Below are 21,667 nucleotides of genomic sequence, written 5' to 3' on the forward strand. Positions count from 1 at the left end.
ACAGCCTTCATTCTAATGTACTTAATACTCAACACAGCTCAAAAGAATTTTCAAAATACAACTGAATTATTCTGTATGGGTTGTTCAGTGTGTTCCTTCTGTATCTGTCTATATTCATTTTGTGTTTAGCTAAGGGGAATGCTAGCAGTCTTGGTAGTTAACTATTCTCTCCTTTTTGTAGTAATCGGACCTTCTGGAAGCAATGAGGCTTGCATTTTGTGGTAATGACAATGCTTCAGCCTATAACATCAGTGCTGGTGTCCTAAGAAATGTCTGTTTTGTGGATGCTCTCAACTTGGTTCCCCATGTCTTCTTGCTGTTTATCACCTTCCCAATTTTGTTCATTGGTGAGTTATTCAATGGGTCTGTGCAATCCTACAAATGCTTAAGCATGTATTTATACTCGGTCATGTTTATACGTGCTTGGAGGCCTGTGGTGCAAACCACTTGATGCTTTGTATTTACTAATTTTAAAAAAGAAGAGACAGAATGGCTTGACCCAGAGCACGTGACACCAGCCCACTTGAAATGTTGGGAATATTAGATACAGCATGAACTAAATGGCATGAAAGGATGGCTAAAAACCAGAGGAAACAGATCCAAATGCTTTGAAACTTCTCTCTGGAGAAGTTTTACTCAGATTTGAAATTGGCAACTTGCAACCTTTGCTATTATTAGGTATTAGAAGACTTAGGGCACTGGGTCCAGATTCCCTTCAAGTTACATGAATTTCAGAGAATGTCTGAAACGTGCAACTTGGATCTAATGCTAGGAGAAGTGTAGGAAACTTTTAAAACAGAATGATTTGTTCTTTTACCAATATTTGTAAACAGAGGTAGAGCAAGAGAGATAGTATTTTTCCACAGGAGTGGAGGTAAATGTTAAATCTGTCTTGAAGAATTTAGGACAGGGGAGTGGTTCTAACTCACCTATTCTTGTAAAAAGCCCCATCTAAACTAGAACTCTTAATTAGACATTTTCTCTACAGTTGGTCTCTTTATCCCAGTTATTTGCAGTGGTGAAATAAATACAACTTATACTTTTTCAGAGCTGTCAAACAGTAGCATTCTAACTGATCATAAGAGATAAAGAGACTTGAATAACCATCAATAGGCAATATATATTATTACTGCATGAGAAATGGCATATCAGTCCTTCCATGTTACCTTTCTGGTGTCATGTATATACATAGTAATGCATTTCTTCCATGAGGAAGGTTTTAAGTTGGGACTATATTTGAACTAAAGATTTAAGGACTTCCACTATGCAAAAAGACTCTGAAGTGATTGAATAATAGGCTACAGGATCCTGTGGGCTAAGACACACAGTACCTACCAATCAAGGATAACAAGATCCAGTGGCTGAAAGCTAATTATATCATTGAGGAGGGGAGTGAGAAACAAGTTCTAACAAAAAAAGTAACTGAAGACCAGGAAAAAAAACCTGTAAGGGTTATGGAGAACTCTCTCGAACAGTGCTGGATCTTTACATCACTGCTGGCTCTTTCTTTGAGATGAGACACAAGTCATCCTTGAATTGCAGGGGCTTTCTGCAGAAGTGTTTGATGGAAATGCAATGCAAGGTCTGAGAGCAGAGAGAATCTTTTATGACATCCTGTGTTATGCATTGAGTGGTAGAAAGATACTTTAATTTCCTTACAGGTATTAGGCAATTAATTTTGAAATAGTATTGCAGCCACTAAAAATTCTATCTATTTTCTAACAATGTTAGAAAAAAATGAAAAAAAAAAAATCCCAAAGTAGCTTAAATTATGTGTTATGTATGTATTCTATGATTCTGTGATTCTGTGTATGTAATTCTTTGTTTTCTATTTCGTACCTTAATTATCAGGACATTGTTGAACAGAGCATTAAAAGCCAGCTGGAGTCCACAGTATTGAGTGACTCCAAAACTGAAAATTGATGATGAACCATATTTGTGCAGATGCAAAGAGGAGCTAATAATGAAAAGCAGCTTGGGAGAGACAAAGATAGGAGCAAGGTCAAAGAAAGCCATGTTAGATTAGGAAAATCTCAGGAAACTGGAAAATGCTTGAGGTGGATATGGAGAAGAGAGAACATTTTGTTCTGTGGTATTTTGCATATTAAACAAGGATGAAGTGGTAAAATCCTGACAGTTTCCAAGAATTAATAAACCTGCATTCTGGTTTAGGTGTTTCTGAATCACCTGATGAGCTTCTAGGCATGATAAGATGCTGCATCCTTGCTACATCCTTGCATATCGAAAGCATATCCTGGATTTTAAACTCAGCTGGGTGGGGGTATTTTTAGGTTTGTTTTTTTTACTTCCCCAAAATGTGCTGTTCTTGGGATTCTCTATGGGCTTTGGAAATTCTGTTGGCAAGTTCCAGGAGCTGCCTTACAGTAAGAGGAACATGTACAACCATGTAGGCTGACTGAATTAGGACAGCCCTCTACCAGGGTGGGAAGGAACAAGGGCCAAAGCAACATGCAGGACAAGACTTTACTGTCATGACTCCTAGTCAGTCCTCAGCTCCCCCCAACACTGTCATTTCTCTCAGTTCCTCAGTGCCCTGCTTCTTGCCAGGTTGCTGGCCTCAGACAGGATCTTGCCTGAAAAGGATAGGTGCCATCTAAGGTGATGACATGGAAATAATATCCAAGATTAATTTGTTGATTGAATCAGCAGAGTGCTGGTGCTGTGCCGGGAGTTTTAATGTGCCAAGAATGCACAGGGCAAGAAGGCTGGGCAATGCCTGAGGAGCCGAGACTGAGAAATCACCATTCAGCATCCCCTGAGACAGTGCCTGAAACAGAGATAATAAATGTTATTTGTTTGAAGTAAATGTATTTATTTGAGGCCTCATTGACCATATCAGTTGGAATCTTTGCCCGTTCTTGTCTGCGGCTAGGAAAGACACTGTGACGCTGTGAATTAAGATCTATCAGTCCCTGTTGCGTGAGGCCAAGATTCTGAGATGTTTATTTTGGTTTTGTCATTTTTGTTCTTGGCCAGGGACTTCTTATCTTTGATTTCAATTGTGGGAAGGCTGTTGTCCCATTGTCTGTAGAGTTAGATTGAAATTATTGGGGGGCTACATGGCAACTCAGACATCCCTTATCATCTTATTAGTAACAGCAGCCCCCATAGTCTTGTGGTGTTTTTGCATTGATTGTATACTAGTAAGTATGACCTATGGATTAGAGTAGGAAATCGATAACCAGGTCACTCGAGGTCTGGCTGTGTGATAACTTTCCTCTTTCATTACTGTTACTTCCTAGGCTGGGGAAGCCAAAGCTCGAAAGTCCAGATTCACCACAATACCTGGCTGCACTTCCCTGGGCACAACCTGCGGTGGATCCTGACATTCACCCTCCTGTTTGTACATGTGTGTGAAATAGCAGAGGGAATAGTTTCCGATACGTAAGTGAGGTTGTTTGGTGGACAGACAAAGTAATTGCATTCATTAGTGTATAGTGATAATATGTAATGGGCTGGTGAGTAAGGCATAATGAGTTTTTCCCCAAAAAAATGGGGCATCATTTCATGAACTGCAAGGATTTTTATGAGATGAAGGTGAGTGAAATGATTGTTCTCAGCACTTTGTCATTCTTCTCTCAAGCTATAATGTCAAGTAAATATTGACAAAATTTGAAACATTCTCTTGGAAAATATCTTTTTGTCTCTAGGAAAATCATATTTTTTCCTCTTAAATAGCAGAACACCTAGGAATGTAAAAATGTTACATTGAAAAAAGACATCAAAATCACTAATTCATACCTTGTTTATCTTCAGACAAATGAAATCACGCCATCTGCATCTTTTTCTACCAGCTATAATGGGATTTGTGGCTGCCACTGTATCCATAGTCTATTACCATAATATTGAAACATCTAACTTCCCAAAGCTACTGTTGGGTAAGTCTGATTCTGATATTTATGTACAAAACCTTGCAAACCCCAGCAGTTTAGCCAAAATCAGCTGGGGTATATTGAAATACGAAATGTGTGAGACTATTAAAAAAAAGAGGAATAATCCTCTGCTATTCAGATTAGTATTATTATAGAAGTTACTGCACCTTTTATAAAGTATACAGCGAAAATTGTTTTTAAAATGATTACAAAAGGAAATGAATTGTACGCCTATCATACTTCTAGCATGAGCTTTTAGGTATTTTTTAACACTGCTCATTATTTTGAGGCAAAATCGTGCTTTCATTTGAAAGGGCTATTTCAAAAGGTCACTTTTAATAGCTGCCTGATCACAAGTCATCCTGTGCAGATGGCTACTGTTTCTCAGCATCCTTTGCAATTGCTTCTGAGATTACCTAGTCTGCTTCTGGGTTTACTGTGTCAGTTAGGAGATGGTCAAAAGAATCTGACTAGCACAGCAGGTTAATGCTTCATACAAATATACTATCCAAATTACTTATAACTCAACAACCTGAATGAGCCATTGACAGGTACCAGCCATGCTGCAGGGTATAATTAAACTTTATAAACTCTGTTTCAAAATGAGCACATATCCATATTCTTATCTGGGATGCATCCTGTTTTTTCAAAGGCAGAATATGATATGTATCAAGTTAAGTGACTTTTACTTAATTTGAATAACAATGTTCCCCTCCAGAATATCTTCAGTGGACTTTCGTAATTGTGTGAAGATCCACCATTGTGGATCTCTTTGAAGGGCGTCATCACCTCAGATGGCACCAGGAAAGAGAACAATGACTTGGGTAAAGGAACTGCTAAGCAAATCTCTTGAATCTGAGTTCCTGACTTTGGCTGAGATCACAAATCGCCAGCCTACAGGCTGGTGACAAAGAGGGTCACCATGCCTGTGTTCCACTAAGCCATGGAATAAGTCTGTTTGAGAGAGCTAATACTTCTGCAGCACAGGAGTGGTTACTTATTTATTTATTTATGCATGTGCACCTTTTTTACAGCTCTCTTTCTTTACTGGATAATGGCCTTTGTCACCAAAACGATCAAGCTTGTCAGATACTGCCAGGATGGTGTGCCTTTTTCTCAGTTGCGTTTCTGCATCACTGGAATTATGGTCATTCTCTATGGGCTGCTGATGGCTGTAGAGATCAATGTCATTCGAGTTAGGGTATGTGGATTCTTTATCATGATATGAAAAAAATATCTGTAGTATCTTGGAGATAAAGATGGGTGTTTAGTCGCAATAACTCTGGCTTGTGTCAGGTGTACGCCCAAGTTTAGCTTAGCTATAAATGTCTGGTTAATTCTATAGAAATCAATGGGACCAGGCATCTCTTTAAACTATATGTCCTTAACGTGTCCCCTAGACATCATATGTATGTGTGCCTGTGTATACATATACACACAGAGACTACATACGTATTTGTATAGATACACATGTATATTTGTGCATGTAAGGGTATATATGTGAATGGAAGCTATACAGTATATGCTATGTTAATGCAGATAAACTATGTATGTAGTGAATGTATAACTTAGCATATGTTCTTACCCATGAGAACTTAAAATACAGTTACATCTCAAGAATTAGTTTATGTCGTTTTTGCTGTACTGGTAGGCTATAGAGCTGTGTACACATTCCGTATTGCTCAATTTCTTGCCAGTTATGCTGTCAAAATGGAAATGCTCTTATTTACATGCAAATTTATATTTAAATTCAAGGTATGATTACCTTTAAATACTGATTTGACACCATAGTTGTATTATACATAATTTTTACTAAAAATTACTATCAATAAGATCATTCCTGAACACAGGCTGTCTATTTCTTCTTCTCCAGAGGTATGTTTTTTTCATGAACCCTCAGAAAGTAAAGCCACCAGAGGATCTACAGGACTTGGGGGTGAGGTTTCTGCAGCCATTTGTCAACTTGCTCTCTAAAGCGACTTATTGGTGGATGAATACTCTTATTATATCTGCTCACAAGAAACCTGTGGACCTGAAGGCAATCGGAAAGCTTCCAATTGCAATGAGAGCACTGACAAATTATGTCTGCCTTAAAGAAGCATATGAGGAACAAAAGGTATCCAAAGATGTTAATTTCACTGTTTGGCCTTAGAAACTATAGCGTCACTTTGAATTTATTTTGCTTCTATGAAATCCTAGTTTTAGGAATCTTTAACTTGGGACTGTTTGTTCCGAAGTGAAACTTAGGTTAGGAAGATCCAATCCAATGGATACTGTTTAGTTTTAAGTGAATTTACAGCAGCGGAGAGTTGCCAGATTGAGAGCAGCTGAAAACTAAAACCATAGCAGACTTGCTAGCTTTCATTTTAAAAGTGAAAGCATTGTTTAAATCTTAGCCTCTTATGGCAGCATCTTAAATTAGAAGACATTCTGTCCATAGTTTCAGCTGGAAAAACTCATCTTCACTTTTTCCTCCAGAAAGAGAAATAATCAAAACCACACATCAGGAACAGCCAAAACACTCATTTCTTAAGAGCATTTTAAGTCACCAATGCAAAACACAGCACCAGACAGGCTGCTATGGAGAAAATTAACTCCATTCCAGCCAGACGCAGTGCAAAATTCATGGTGGGCAAATTCACTGGCTAGGGCAGGAGTTTCCAGAAAAACTTCTGAAAGCATTTAGGCAAAAGTCTGATGTTTCATTTGTGCTTCAAGCTGGTGATTCCTGCCAAAGACAGGAAGATTTTGTTTTGCAGAAAGGAGGAAGGATTTGACAGCCTGTGTCCCTGATTTTTACTTACATATCAATTCTCACGCATAGAGAGAATACTGGCATTCAGAGGCCACTTTGGAAAATGTAGCACAGAGGACAAAAGCATACCAATCCTGTTCCTGCACGCACCAGAGAAACATGCTTCCACACAGGATATGGTTTAGAACTGCAATGCAAAGGAAAGCCGGGAGGAGCAGCTCTCTGCTCACAGCAACTGATGGAGCTGCAGGCTCCTTTCTGTGCCCTCTGAAATGAAACCATAATCAGTACAATTATTTCTGTTTTAATAGATCTAGGTTGCTTCTCTTTCCTTTTGTAGTCGATGCTTAGAGACCAAGACCCTTCTGCTGTAAGCAGAAAACTACTGAGTAATTGGAACTGAGCTATTCATAGCAAGAAGTGCATCCCTTAGGCCAGCTCCTTAAAGAAGTATTTGATGCCTAAATTCTACTTAAAGAAAGCCAAATAGCCAAAAGTCTTAGGCACCTGCATACCCCAAAAATCTGAGTCTCTGTGTCATTCTTAATGACAGTCATGACGACTGAGTGCAAGCATTTGTTTGTAGCTCATTTACATTTGCAGACACTGTGTGTGCCTGCACAAATATGTGATTCAGATGCCAAAATGCAAGTTAAGAGTGCTATTGCTCATGTGTATGAACACACTTTCAGTGTGTAGCTTCCCTTGGTGTGTGTCATGCACGTACAAAGACTTGCATAGGTACCCATGCAGTTACATGCACCTACGTTTATAAAGCTGGCTTACATCAGATATTTTGGTTTCTGTTGTTTGAAGTCTTGAGATTACCACAGCCTGCAGCACATTTGTGCCAATGTTCAAAAACAGGCTGTAACCCTAAAGTAAACTGATACAGATAAAGTAAACCAAAGGGCTAAAGCCAATCCAAAGAGGCAGGCAGTGAAAATCACTGCAGTTCACTCCCAACAGAGAGATACGTTGGCTTGTGCATGGTTGGGCCAGAACACAACCACAGAATTAGGAAGATTCTTCAGGTTGAAGTGTGGTCCACAATCTGGATGAGTTGATATGTCACTTGTCTCTGCTGCTGGAGTGTATTTTACACTAATCTTCTGCAGCTGGTGAGGGGAGCCCCCCAGAATCCTCTGGATTAAATGGGGTTATCCCTGCCTCTGCCTGGTGAGAGTTGATCTCAGCCCTCCATGGCCCTGCAGAAAGAAAGCTTCTGTTCCTTTCCAAACCCTTCTTATCATGCCTTGATGAAAGATGCTCAACATGACCATGAATATTCTGTATTGTAAAATGCCTTTGAGATGGCTCACGTGGCATTGCCTTGCTATCCCTTCTGCATGCTACAAAAATTGAAACCAGTTGCGGTTCTCTACCAACTAGTAGCACGAGTTAAATGAGTCAGGTTGAATTTTGATGACTCTTTTCTCAAAATCACTGTTTTCCAAACTTTAGTCCCAGTCATATGAGTGTAAACTAGAGGGTCTGAGATTAACTTTTTATGGCTGCTATATTCTGCTAAAACAGCATAGTGCCACTTGCATAACCATGATGCCAGTAGGTAACTCCTGAAATCCGTATCCAGCTATTTAGACAGAATTCTTCTGGCTCCTGCCATTTGAAGGTTTGCCCACTGACACAATAGCTAAGCTAACACTTCTCAGTGTCAAAACTAAGTTCACTATTCTGTTCTAGGTTTTTTACATTTTCAGATTTTCATCAAGCATGTCTTAGCATTGTGAATACATTCACTACTCAAAATTCTTTAGTTATAAGTAATTTTTTTCAAAGTATCAAGTACTGTCACTTTTTTCTATAATTTGTAGAAGTTTAAAGCCAGTTATCCGTAATTTATTATAATATTAAGTAATATAAAACAATACAATACGATGCTAAATAGCTGGTGATCAACATTCTAATTGACTATTAGTCTGGTAGTCACTACTGCAAAAGGCATTCCAACTCTTACTGTAAGATATAGATCATTACTGGTTTTATATGTAGTTTGTGCTTGGAATGTGTATAAGAACATAGCATATGTTCTTTCAAATTTGAAGATACTGTAAAACTACAGGTAAACCAAGCTCTTTTGGTAAGTATGCTTACTTAAATGTGTTTTCCTGATGTGTTACCTTAGCTCTTATCATTCTGTTAAAGTGCATATCGTTTATTTCAGCAGGATGACGGTAGCCCCTGTAATTGCAGTCTAGCTCAAAACACATTAGGCAACAAATTCAGAGCCTTTTGTCTGGGAAACTCGCATGTGCTGTTTCCCTCATCAGAAGCAGCAGTTTTATTCTTAGCACTTTCTGAAATGTTAGCTCTAATTTGTCCGTATGTTGCTTATTTCTCAAGCTTCCTGGCATTGGGTATGACCAGCCTGGCCTAGTCTCCAGAAGCCAGTAAACAGCGATCTGGCCCTCCTCTACACTTGTGCATTTCTGGCACCGTGCACATATTCTATCTCACTGCTAAAGAGGCATAAAAGGAAAAAATGAGAAAAGAGAAAATGAGACATGAGGCAGCCCAGCAGGGTACAGCCATACTGGCTTTTCTTTGGTTAATTTGTGGGGGGAGGGAGCTGTTATTACCGGGCTATATTTAAAATGTCTTGGTGAACAGTCAAGAGGGCTTGGCTTGGGTTACAACTTGCAGGCATGTGTGCTACTTGAAAAGTGACAGATGCTTTTTTAAAGTGTCAAAAGCTGCTGCCTGGAGCACAAGGAAGCGCTCTGCAGACCATGGATCTGTTCAGTAAAACTCTTTCTTCTGCAGATTAAGAGAATCTCCTAAATATCAGAATTCCTCTGACTAGATAAAGGGTAACTGCTGGTTGGTGGTTTAGGGCAGGAGTTGTGATACTGCATCAGTTCACAGAACTGAAGGCTTTCTAGCTTTGATTTGATCTTACCTCCCAACATAGCCTGCTTTATCTTTTTGAGCACAGTAATTAGAGATCAGCTGAACTCTGTCTTCCTGGAAGGCATGCAAGAGATAGATAGAAAAAAAGTCCAGATAAATTAAATTAAACTATATTCTTGTGGTGTCTGTGCATGGGTTTTTTCTGTAATCCCTTTCTCCCATCAGAAGCCTTTACTGGATCAAGTGTTTTCACAGCTACTGTGAAAGCCAAGATTACCCCTATGAGCAAGGGGTGGAAAGGTCAGACCTTTTCCTGAGTGCACATGTGACAAGGAGCAATGGCTAAATGCCAGTTTGATTAATCTGTGTTTGCATTCCTGTGTTCACAGGTTCAGAAAAGTGGTAGGATTTAGAGGGGAGAAACCACAGTTATCTCAGAAATTGTTGATACCTACAACATGTTTGCTACCTCACCTACCCAAAACTCCCTTCAGGAACCATTTGGGCATCCAGGCAGGAATAAAATGGAAGTTGCCAGGGAGGTCTCTTCTTGGTGCATTGATACTTGTTTCTCTGTTTTCCAGAAAAAGGTAGCAGACCAGCCCAATCGGAGTCCCTCCATATGGTTAGCCATGTATAGTGCTTTTGGACGACCAATTCTTCTCAGCAGCACATTCCGTTACTTGGCTGACTTGCTGGGTTTTGCTGGGCCATTATGCATTTCTGGCATTGTCCAGGGCTTCCAGAATACAACCAATAATACAAATGCAACAGAAAAGGTAAGCTGGCAACATGGATTGAAAGACTTTGTTTAGTAGTAGTTCTAGATTCATACATGGTATTTAATTTGCCTGGCTGCATGCTTTTATATGTCTATGATATTGTCATTGTATTGTTCCATTGTTTTTTTCAAGCAAATTGAGTAGGGGGTTTTGTGAGAGACAGTCAAGTTATGAATCTGAATAGTGGAAGTCTTTGTTATAAATGCAACACAGGTAGTGGAGGCTTCCACCCATTGCCCAGCTGTCTGCCTCTTAGTGGAGTCATGCCAGCAGTTCTGGGGAGAAGGAAGAGCTTTTCTGCTCCTCTTCAAACGTGCCTCTTCATTTCAGGCAGGACACCTGCTGGTGATGCCTCAGCGATGCGTCCAGCCAGTAGGAGCCTGTGAATTTTGCTTAATTTCTGTCCATCTGTCCATTTGTAGTTCACTGGCAGGTTTGAGCTCTCTGGAATCTGTTTTCCACTGGGAAATTGACAGTAGTCACTCCCTGTTTATGACTGGTTATACTGCTGAAATGCATTGGCACATGAGAAGTTAAAAAGCATCCACTTTATTTAGTCACATTCTTGATACTAGAGATGCACAAAAGATGATAGCTCACAGCTCATTTCAAGTTTCACTGAGACTGATTTTTGAGAGATCTCTGAGTGCTGAGCAAGCATCTGACACAGAACATTTTCTATCCTAGTAGTTGCTAGTGAAAAGACGCAGGTAAAATTATTTTACTAGTTGACAGCAGAGAAGACATGATGAAGAAATTTTCCTACATCTGTATTCTGACACAGACACAGAAACATCCTGTATGCTTTATGCAGTAAGTGCTTTGTATTTGAATGAGCAGATAGGTATGTAATGGAAAAACATTTTCCCCTCCAGATAAAGCATTTCACTATCATCACTATCCAAATATCTTCCTCTGGCTGCTGACTCCTGACATTCATTTTCTTGACTGATGGTCTGAATTTGGCTTTAGACATACTAAGCCATTGCACTGAAAGAGAGTTTAGTTGTGCAGCTTATCAAATAAAGCTCTTTATCATCTTTGAACCTCTATGTATTGGATTTGAGCCACAGAGTTAAAAGGCAAAGTGCGTATTTTGGGTTCAAAAATAGTGAGGTTTTGCATATACAGCAAACAAGTTATTTTAGCATGAAAAGCGATAATTTCTCAGTCTCAGATTTAGGAATCTGTGTCTTGACAGCTTCCTTTATCTTTTGTACTCTTCAGAGTAGTGGTTTTAATTGGGGGGTGTCTGTGTGTGTGTGTGTGTATGTATGTATGTGTGTGTGTGTATGTATGTGTGTGTGTGTATGTATGTGTGTGTGTGTATGTATGTGTGTGTGTGTGTGTGTGTGTGTTAAGTTTTAATCAACGCTATCTAAAGGGAAGATTAAAATCACTGGAAAACTTGAAACTACTCCAAGAGCCTGGCTTGGTGACAGTCACTGTTTCTCTTGGATACATTTCAGAATACATTTGCTTTTAATTTATGGATTTTGGCAATCTTTCTCTTGGTTGCCCTTGCTATTATGCATTTCTCCTTTAAGTTGTGTCGTTTCAATTAATATGAATTAATTTAATTTTATGTTTATTCCCCCTTAGTACATGAGAACTCTGTATATATTGAGGTATTATTGATATCCCCACTGTGTACACATGGGGAAGTCAGATGCAGCAGAACATTACAAAAAGAGTTTTCAAATATGTTTATCTGACCAATCATGCACTTAAACAACCTAATTTTTAAGGAATTGAGCTCGCTGAGCCATTTAGTTCTATTATTTCGATGGGATTTGGGTGTTTTACAGGCATTGGACCTTTTGAAAAGACTATTGGGTGCTTATACACGCCTTTTGGGTGTCAGTTGCCTTTGGCAGAGGGAAGAGTGTGTGGTGAAGAGGGGCTGGGGCTGTTGCAGTGAGGTGAGCCTGGACGGCTTGGAGCACCTCTCTCCTGCCTGCAGGCTCATGTTGGCTGACAGTAATCCAGAGAGATGAAGGAATCTTCAAGAGGGTGGATAATGACTTGCTTCCCGAACCTTTCATCTCAGAATCAGGCTGGATATTTCAGTTTTCAGTAGAACAAGCTTCATCATTCTTTCCTTTTTTTTTAAAAAAAAGAATTCCTATATATCCTGCTTCCAGCTGGATCGGAAATACCAAAGAAACAGCCTTCCTTGCAGTAGTTTAGTTCCTTTTCTGCCTGAAACAGAGCAGAACGGTGAACATAAATATCAGAAAACTAAAACAAATAAAGTTGTTTGCTTGGGGTTTTTTTTTGCCCCTGTTGAGGCATTTAAACCTTATTTTGTGGGGCGTACTGGCATATACATTTTTATTTTATTCAGAATTCCAGACTGTAATTCTGGAAGGAATAGTTTCCACAGTATGCAAATGCAATGTAAGTAATTAATCACATATAATAATAAATATTGTCTTGCAGCTTCTTTGTGGTGCAGGTGGAATGAGGTTTATTTTCTACTTAGTAGCATTTCTATCCTACAAATCATCTACAAATCATCAGAATTTGATGGAGAAACTAAAGATAAGGCAGACATGGTGATCTCATTATCACTTTCCTGCTATAAAAAATTCATTTTAGAACTGCTAAAAGTAAAGTTCCAAGTCTTTTAACGTGCATAGAGTATGTAATTTGTATTCAAATGATTTTGATACATAGGACAGTGAGAAATCTGACTTCTGTAACTTTCCCATAATGCCATCAATATTTTGTATTCTATTGCAATAACCGAATTTCCAGTGTCTCAAGGATATACCATCCCTCCTATGCCACTCTCCTGGGTTCAGCAGTAGCAGTAATTTTTCTCTTTCTTAGTAGCTGGTGCAGTGCTGTGTTTTTTGACTTTCAGCCTGGGAATTTTTTCCTATCTTTTCAGGTGAAGGATCCATCAAATTCATATCTTTCCTCAGAGGAATTCCTCAGGAATGTTTATGTTTTAGCAGTTCTTCTCTTCCTGGCCCTTATTTTGCAGAGGACATTCCTGCAGGCGTCATATTATGTGACTACAGAAACTGGTATCAACCTACGAGGTGCTTTACTGGTGAGCAAATATGTTCCTATGATCTGCGAAGAAATTCAGTAATAATAGCTCCAGCTTTGTACTTTCATTTGTCTTGTTCTTTATCTGAAGACTTTGTTAACAATTGTTTAAGAGAAGATATGCACTATATTTTTAAACAGAAAACTATATTTTTTTTTATACAAGAACTATGTATTTTTATACAGAAAAGTAGTATCACTGGCATAGCCAAACTGATGCCAGCAATTCCTTTTGCTAAAAATTAAGCCCATCATACTTACATGTTGAAGTTTAATACTCACTCTGTGCATATAAGAACATAGCAGATGACATTAGGTATATAAAGATAGTTGTTTTGGCTCTGGCACCTGCTTTGTTCATTTGCTTATGAGGTTACTTCTGCTGACTGTGGACAGTCATCCGCAGAGTACCTTGGCCAAGCTATGTTTTACAGGAACATGGTCCATGTATCATGAGTAGTGATCCTGAGTATTTATGCCCTTTTGCACTGAGCCCTGTGAGATGAGACAGGAGCAGTTCATCTGCAAAACTGTCTCCAAAACCAGCACCCATTAACCCTCTGTGAAAGTCACGTTTATGAACTGGACCCAGCAGCTCCAGCTCAGCATGGGTTGTAGCAGGTGTCTCCGCAGACCAAACTCCACAGACAGCAGTAGCACTGTGTGCAAAATAGAAGCTGGAACTGATGCTTTGCCAGGTGTAACTAACCATAGGAATATCATCTCAGTGTGGAAGCTTCTTTTTAGCTTTGTGCTCACTTTGATTGATGTAGCTGTTTCAAACATTTTCTGCCTTCTCCCAGAGTAGATAGTACAAACTTTCCTTGTGCTTTTGTGGCTCCCTCTTGCCAAAATGGGGACTCTTATGACCATATGCAGCTGATGTAATTCATCATAGTCTGTAGGCATTTCTGATTAATTCAACGGGATCTACGTTGCTCTTGGACAAAACAGAGCCAAAAAAATTATTTTCAAAAACTTCTTTGAAGCTTCAGTGTTTGATATTTTGGTCATAGCTGCAAACTGGGCTCACAATATTTATCTTGAAAATTCTTGTAGGTAGAAGTCCTGTCTAATTTTCAACCCTGTTAGGTTCCTATTTTATGGAAATAGGTAAAGGATAGAAACCCAAAGGAATACATACCTACCCTGATCAGGATTTCTATAACATGAGTTTAACTGTCATATTGGAAACAAGGATCTCTTTGACAGACCATGTCACAGAAAAGCAGGCTCACCAAATGTTTGTTAAAAAAGATCTTTGCCCCGCCTCCTAAATTTTGATGGTTTTTTGTCATTTTTTTCTATTTTAGGTCTGCGTTAAGCAACAAACCTTTTAAGAGGAATTGGAGTTTTTAAAAGTCAGTTCTCTCTCTTGTGCTTTCTCTCACTCTATCTCCATCTCTCTCTCTGTCTCAGGTGAGAGACTGGGAGAAGGGCTGTCTTAGGTAAAGACTGATACCACAGTTCAAAACGTCCCGCTGCTACTGTTGTTTTATAATTGCATCATTTTCATATCTTCCATTTTATTCCTTCCCTGCAGGCAATGATATATAATAAGATCCTGAGGCTTTCTACATCCAACTTGTCCATGGGAGAGATGACGCTGGGACAAATCAATAACTTGGTTGCCATAGAAACAAATCAATTAATGTGGTTCTTGTTCCTGTGCCCCAATCTGTGGGCAATGCCTGTTCAGGTAGAGCATCAAAGTAAGGGCCTGATTTCAGAGATCCTCCAGCCTTGTTGAAAAGAGTATATGTCTATGAGACTACTACAAAAACCGGAGGGGAACCTGGACTTCACACTCATTTGTGAGGAAAACTAACAAGCAGAAATGTGGCCCAACATCTCCTGCAAGGGCTGGGAGTCTCTCTCTGAGGGCCAGTGAAGAGAAAGGATCTTTGTGAGCAGGATTTCCATGTCATGGGTGTGGTCTGTGACTTTAAGAATAATGACCTGTCATCCTTACTTGGCTCATATTTCTTCCACTGCTGACAAAAGTCATTGCTATTACTTTTGCCACATGACAGCAGCACAGGCATCTGCCCAGCACTAAATATTGCATTTGCAGTGCCCACTTGTAACTGAGTTTTGTGGTAGGAGTGAAAAGCAATTGAATCCTGCTCAGTGCCTGACCCCAGCACTGACAATGCAATGCACAAAATGCTCAGAGGAGCTCTCATCTAAACAAGCTTACTTACTGTAAAGGTCTGGTTCTTAACCAGGCTGTGAAAGATCTGTAGGCAGATCCATAGGAAGGAAAGGTAAAGATTATTAGCCTGAAAGGAACCTTCAAAAATTCTGAATGATGTAGTGACCTAAGCCATGCTGATTTTCCATGAAGCTTGGGCTCCTGTAGCACCTTCAGAATTTTCATTTTGGGATGGGATTGGCATGTTCTTTAGTTATGGGTGATCCTGCTGACATTATACAAGTTTAAAAAGGGATAGAACCCACTCTTATAGTAGATTTGTTTTGCTGAAATTCCTGAAATTATGTCAGTAATTTATTATAATAGCGATATTACTATTACTAATATTGCTATTACTAATGGATCAGGTAGGGTTTAGAGAGTCATAAAACAATTTCTGGAGAAAAAGACTAAAAAGATTATATGGTAGAGGAAATTAATTAATAATACAGAGGGTTTCATTTTAAGTCACTGTTTTAAATCCAGGTTTATCTGGAACTGTTGCTGTTAATACTTCGAATGTTATTCTGTGAACGGGTGGTTTATTTGCTGTGGCTAGTGAATAATTGCATGTAGCCTACATTCACCACTCATTTGTCTCTTCAATGAAATTTCTGCCCCAGCTACTGTAGAAAAGTAATGGCCTTCCTCACCACTACTATAAAACACTGGCCTGAGGAAGCTTCTAATGATTCACCCATGAATTTGCACCTTTTGAGTGCACTTGGTGAATGAGCATCTGTGGCTATACAGGGCTCCTTCTGCTGTTTAGCTCTTAATCATAGCAATTGCGTTACACCTCTCCTCCAACAATAAAATTGAAAGGTGAATACTTACTTCTTCCTTCTCAAAATACCATGTAGCTGATATCCATGACACTGATTTTGTGGTAATACGTCTTTCTGCCTGATAAACTCAATTGGCTGTTCTTTGGAAAAAGAGGGGTAGAAACTAACCTTTGGTAAATATGAGCTGGATTATAACTATACCACTCTGGAAAAGGTGATAGGACTGTCCTGTCTTGCCTTATGCAAAGGAGCTGAGCTTCAAGGAATATTCCACCATTGAGCAGCAGAACAGCTTGTAGCAAATACTGAACTTATATCCATCCAGTGTGGTCAAATACAGCCATAGCCTGCTGAAGATTGGGGTGAATATTAGAAAATATATTGCATCTATATATATATTGTATTATGTATGTATATATACACACATGTATATCTTTCTTTGAAAATGAATTGTGTACCAAGAGGAAAAATTCATTGCAGGATCAGTCCCCCAGTAAAGGCTTCAGTTTACACAAGTACAAATTGCTACTTGTAATCTTGTATTATTCTGCCAAGAAAAATGGCATCTAGGCATGCTAATTTACATTACAGAAACCTGAAAAGCTAATAATGATTTCGAAATGTTGAACTCTACTGATCCTTATTTCTGATATTGTATAAGAAGAAGGCAGATTTAAAGACAGAACTGACTTAAAAGATAATAAGAATAAAATACGAAATAGGGAACTAGTTCTCTGTGCCCTATTATTACTGAGGACATCTGTGTACCACAAAGTGGAGCTTTTAATAAAAATACTTGTTTAGTATAGCTTGTATTAACTTGGAAACCAGAATCACAGTAGTTTCATCAGAGCCATTCCCAGGTAAACCTTTGTGGGAAGTGTTCCTAAGCTCTTTGCAGGGCTAAGCTAGCATCTTGGTATTTTCCTACAGAGCTACGTGGCATTGATGACCAAGTTCAGGTTTGTGTCACTCCCTGCACATCTCCTTTGTGCTTTAGTGCCTGTCTTAGATGTGCCTCTGTCTCCCGTTGCAAGAGGACCAATACAACAGAGTGCAGCTGTGATTCACGGCAGTCCTAAGACCTTTGAATACTTCCAGAGTGATGTAAGGAGCTCTCATGTAAATAAGACTTGAGGCCAGTAATTCTGTAAAATGCCTTGGGGAGAGCACCATCATTTTAGTGGTCTTTTAGTTCTGTGGAATTAGAACTACTAGGCAGTAACACAAACTATGCAGTTAATGTCAAAAATAAAGGCTTCTAGGTTAATTTCCCACACTTTCTAAATATGACCTTCTGAAGTATGGGCTCAGCTGATTCCTTGGAACCATCTAACTGTTTATTAGAATAACAAATATTTTTTCTTGCTATCATTCTGGCATACTGAAATCCTTTTTTTTTCCCCATGTTGCTTTTTACTTCACAGATAATAATGGGTGTGATCCTACTCTATAATTTACTCGGAGTGAGTGCCTTGGTGGGTGCTGCTGTCATTGTACTGTTAGCTCCAATACAGTACTTCATAGCTACAAAGTTGGCTGAGGCTCAGAAGAGCACCCTTGTAAGTAAATTATTTCAGTGACATTTGTCATCCAGAAATGACAGGGAACAGGGAAACAGGAGTTCTGGATTCCGTTCTTGTTGTTAGGGAACATTCACTGTGGAGGTTTGGGCAAGCCATCTCCTAATTACATTGTCCCTCTCTTTCTGTTTTTCTGTGGGTGAGTATCTCTTCCTTCCAAACATTTGTCAGACAAGAATGTGAAAAAAAAATCATTGACCTGCCTTCTTTACGGAGAGTATTTTCCACCCAGCTAGCACAGTTTCATCTCAATTCACTTCCGTGGAAGGGTTTTATTCCTACATTCAGATGTGGTATTTCATATGATGTTAGCAAACAGTACATATAACTGATAAATTATAGGAGGATATTATTAGGGAATGTGTACAACCGCCCCCTAAAATGGCTAGAGATTTTATGCTCTCACCCCAAGCTTTGGCGTTCTCTAAAAATCAGCTGATACTGCTGGATTAATACCTATTGTACACTCTTAAGTGCTGTAAGTTTATGATGTTGTCTAATCTAGTTCACCCATTAGAAATGTTTTATGGTACTTTGTCTAATTTTTAACTTTATTCTTACAACCCTTGAACTTTTTTTATCAATCTTTGATGTTCGAGTTGTCAAATATTTAAAGGTCCTTTTTATCTTAATTTTCAGTAAGCAAATTATACATACGTGGCCTCAAGCTGTGCCAGGGGAGGTTTAGATTGGATATGAGAAAAAATTTCTTCATCAAAAGGGTTGTCAAGCATTGGAACAGGCTGCCGTAGTTAAAAGACATGTAGATGTGTCAGTGACATGGTTTAGTGGTGCACTTGGCAGTGCTAGGTTAGCAGTTCGACTGGATGAACTTAAAAGTCTCTTCCAACCTAAATGATTCTATGATTCTGTGATTCTAGACATGGATCTAATCTTCAGCACACTTAGGTCCTGTTGAGTAGTACCAATTTATACCAACAAAGGATCTATCTTTGCATAATTTCAGAAATATTCTGAATCTTTCTTTTTGCTGTTTTCTAAGTTCCTCTGACTCATAACATCTTTTGGATTATGATTTTACCAAAACTTATGATTACTGTTTTATGATTCTGTTATCATAGAATCATGAATCGAAGAATGGTTTGGGTTGGATGGGACCTTAAAGATCATCCGGTTCCAAGCCCCCTGCCATGGGCAGGGACACCTTCCACTAGACCAAGTTCCTCAAAGCCCCGTCCATCTTGACCTTGAACACTGCCAGGGATGGGGCAGCCACAGCTTCTCTGGGCAATCAGTGCCATTGCCTCACCACCCTCACATTAAGAATTTTTTCCTAATGCCTAATCTAAATCTCCCCTCTGTCAGTTTAAAGCCATTCCCACTTCTCCTGTCACTATATGCCCTTGCAAAGAGTCCCTCTCCAATAAGCAATTCACTTATTTTCATTACCTGTTTTATGAATCCCGGAATGGATCTTGTATCAGCAATTACACACATGTAGTCTTCTGTCTATTGTTGCAGACATCATTGACTTAATAATCCACCTCCCTGAGTTCTATTCTCTATCTGAAGGATTCAGATGATTTGTTTTATTTTTGTTTTCAGAACAGGGTCACTTAATTTCCCCTCATGATTGTAAGCATTTTAATATCTCCAAAGAACATGGAATTTTATATTGTTTTACTCAGTATGGCAACTGAAAGCCTATACAAAATCACAAACAAATGAAATTATAGATCTTTAATGAATTTTACAATGGAAGGGAAAAAAGCATTTCATTAAAACTACAAACCAATGTCTTATCCTTGTTTTCTTTTGAAATTAAGGACTATTCTACTGAGAGATTAAAGAAAACCAATGAGATATTGAAAGGCATTAAGTTATTAAAGCTGTATGCTTGGGAGCACATATTTTGTACTAGCGTGGAAGAAACGAGAATGAAGGAACTCACCAGTCTCAAAACCTTTGCACTTCACACATCTCTGTCCAGTAAGTAACGATGCTTTTAGTGCTCAAAAATGGATCCAGTTTTTCATGTCAACGTTCCTTCTGACTTCAACTAAAGCGAGATACAGCTGTGCCTATGACACTATTTTGTGTGTGTGTAATGTGATTAAAATAAAAAGTCATGACTAATATATGACAAAGAAACTTGAAAGTACAGAGCATGTCTTGTAGATTGTTCTGTAGCAAGTTTTCTGTCACCTTCATTATGACATTACAGCTATGAGTTGCTTTATAGTAAGGAGACTCCAGATAATATTAGTAGCTCTGATTACAGTGAAGATAAATCAGTGTCTGAAATAAATTGTATTTTCTGAAATGTAGAAAAGCTGAGAGGGTAATCTTTTGGTTGTGTTGCATAATAATTGTGCACACATAAAACTTTTTATCCCAGTTCACTAAAGTATGCAAATGAGATAATTCCTTTGTTTATTTGTTTGTGTGTTTAAGATTTCTGTCATGGAAGGAAACTTCTTCCTGCAGAGCAATTTTCCTTTGGGAGTTTCAGTTATTTGAATTGGAAATAATTAGATTTTTCTAGCACCGTACAACTAATCGTACAACTGTTTTCTCTCATTCCATATAATCTGATCCTTTTTTTATTTCTCTTTCACAGTATTTATGAATGCGGCCATACCAATAGCAGCTGTTCTTGCAGTAAGATATGGGGTTTTTCACTTTTTCTTACAAAAAGGGCCGTGTTTAAACCTCAGCCTAATGAACTAGAGGAAGTATGGTATGCTGGTCAGCAAGGAGTCTTCATAGACCAAATTCTGAGAGCATTAATCAGAATATGCTGACAGCATGTACCAGAATTGGATGAAATATGACCACAGGTCTGCATCTGTGAAAAAACCTGTGAGATTTATTAGATTCTTAATGATTTTTATGGGTTGTGTGTTTCCTGTAAACCCTGAAGTCAATTACAAACCTTTACAAAGAATTTTTATTCATTCTTAAATGTGTAAATCTCTTGAAACCACTGTCAAGTTTTTAAAATCTCTTTCACTTTAATAGAAGACACCTTTCTCTTCAGTTTACTGGGATTCCCAATAAACTGATACATAACTATAGGCCTTAGTTGAGTAAAACATTTTGCTTGCTGTCCTTGTCCACCTTTTTCAAGAGTCCTTATCCTGACATGCTCTTTTCCTGATGTGACAGACCTTTGTGACTTATGCGTATACCAATGAGAAGCCACTGCAGCCCGCCCAGGCCTTTGCATCACTCTCATTGTTTCACATCCTGGTCACACCACTGTTCCTGCTCTCCACGGTGGTTCGCTTTGCTGTTAAGGCTATCATAAGGTAAGGGGCCCTTCTAGTTTCTCCAGCTCTTGAGCATCTGTGTTCAGTAATACAACAGGGAAGGTGCTAGAGACAGAGCTAGAGACAGAGGTTGTTCCTACCTGCAAGACTGGCCTTGCTGCTTCAAGGAAGAGCAACTGGCTTAACTCTTACCTACCTCCACAAAGGGTGCATTGGGCTTTAAGGGAGAGTTTGGTATTGTCCTGACTCTCATATTCTAGCACTAGCATGGACTCTTTTAGGAAACAGAGTGGGTGGAGGAACATTGGACAATGGAGGATGAGTTAATCAAAGGAAACTGAACCACACCGGACTTCTCTTACAGGGGAAATTCCTTTCCCCTGAATGACAGTAAAGAGATGCAGGAGAGGAAACATGGCAAAGCAGACATTTGGGAGTTTCATCTGTGAGGGTTAGAGATCTGCATGACAGGACAGTGAAAAATTTGGCACAAAGTGGAAAAGATCTA

General features: G+C 38.9%; 1 protein-coding gene across 1 annotated transcript in view; it reads left to right on the top strand.

Moving 5' to 3' along the window:
- Positions 1 to 202: 202 nt before the first annotated feature.
- The window catches only part of ABCC9 (ATP binding cassette subfamily C member 9), a gene marked incomplete at both ends in the record, with an annotated part of 62,298 nt that continues 40,833 nt past the window's right edge, over positions 203 to 21,667 (top strand). The window contains 12 exons of the mRNA XM_080631796.1: positions 203 to 347; positions 3,264 to 3,405; positions 3,778 to 3,899; positions 4,928 to 5,094; positions 5,767 to 6,009; positions 10,104 to 10,298; positions 13,198 to 13,362; positions 14,905 to 15,060; positions 17,771 to 17,905; positions 19,714 to 19,876; positions 20,508 to 20,548; positions 21,056 to 21,198. Of these exons, the coding sequence (XP_080487922.1) occupies positions 203 to 347; positions 3,264 to 3,405; positions 3,778 to 3,899; positions 4,928 to 5,094; positions 5,767 to 6,009; positions 10,104 to 10,298; positions 13,198 to 13,362; positions 14,905 to 15,060; positions 17,771 to 17,905; positions 19,714 to 19,876; positions 20,508 to 20,548; positions 21,056 to 21,198 (1,817 nt within the window). The remainder of the gene's footprint in view (positions 348 to 3,263; positions 3,406 to 3,777; positions 3,900 to 4,927; positions 5,095 to 5,766; positions 6,010 to 10,103; positions 10,299 to 13,197; positions 13,363 to 14,904; positions 15,061 to 17,770; positions 17,906 to 19,713; positions 19,877 to 20,507; positions 20,549 to 21,055; positions 21,199 to 21,667) is intronic.

The sequence above is a fragment of the Psittacula echo genome, assembly GCF_963264785.1.
Source record: "Psittacula echo genome assembly, chromosome: 1".
NCBI lineage: Eukaryota > Metazoa > Chordata > Aves > Psittaciformes > Psittacidae > Psittacula > Psittacula echo.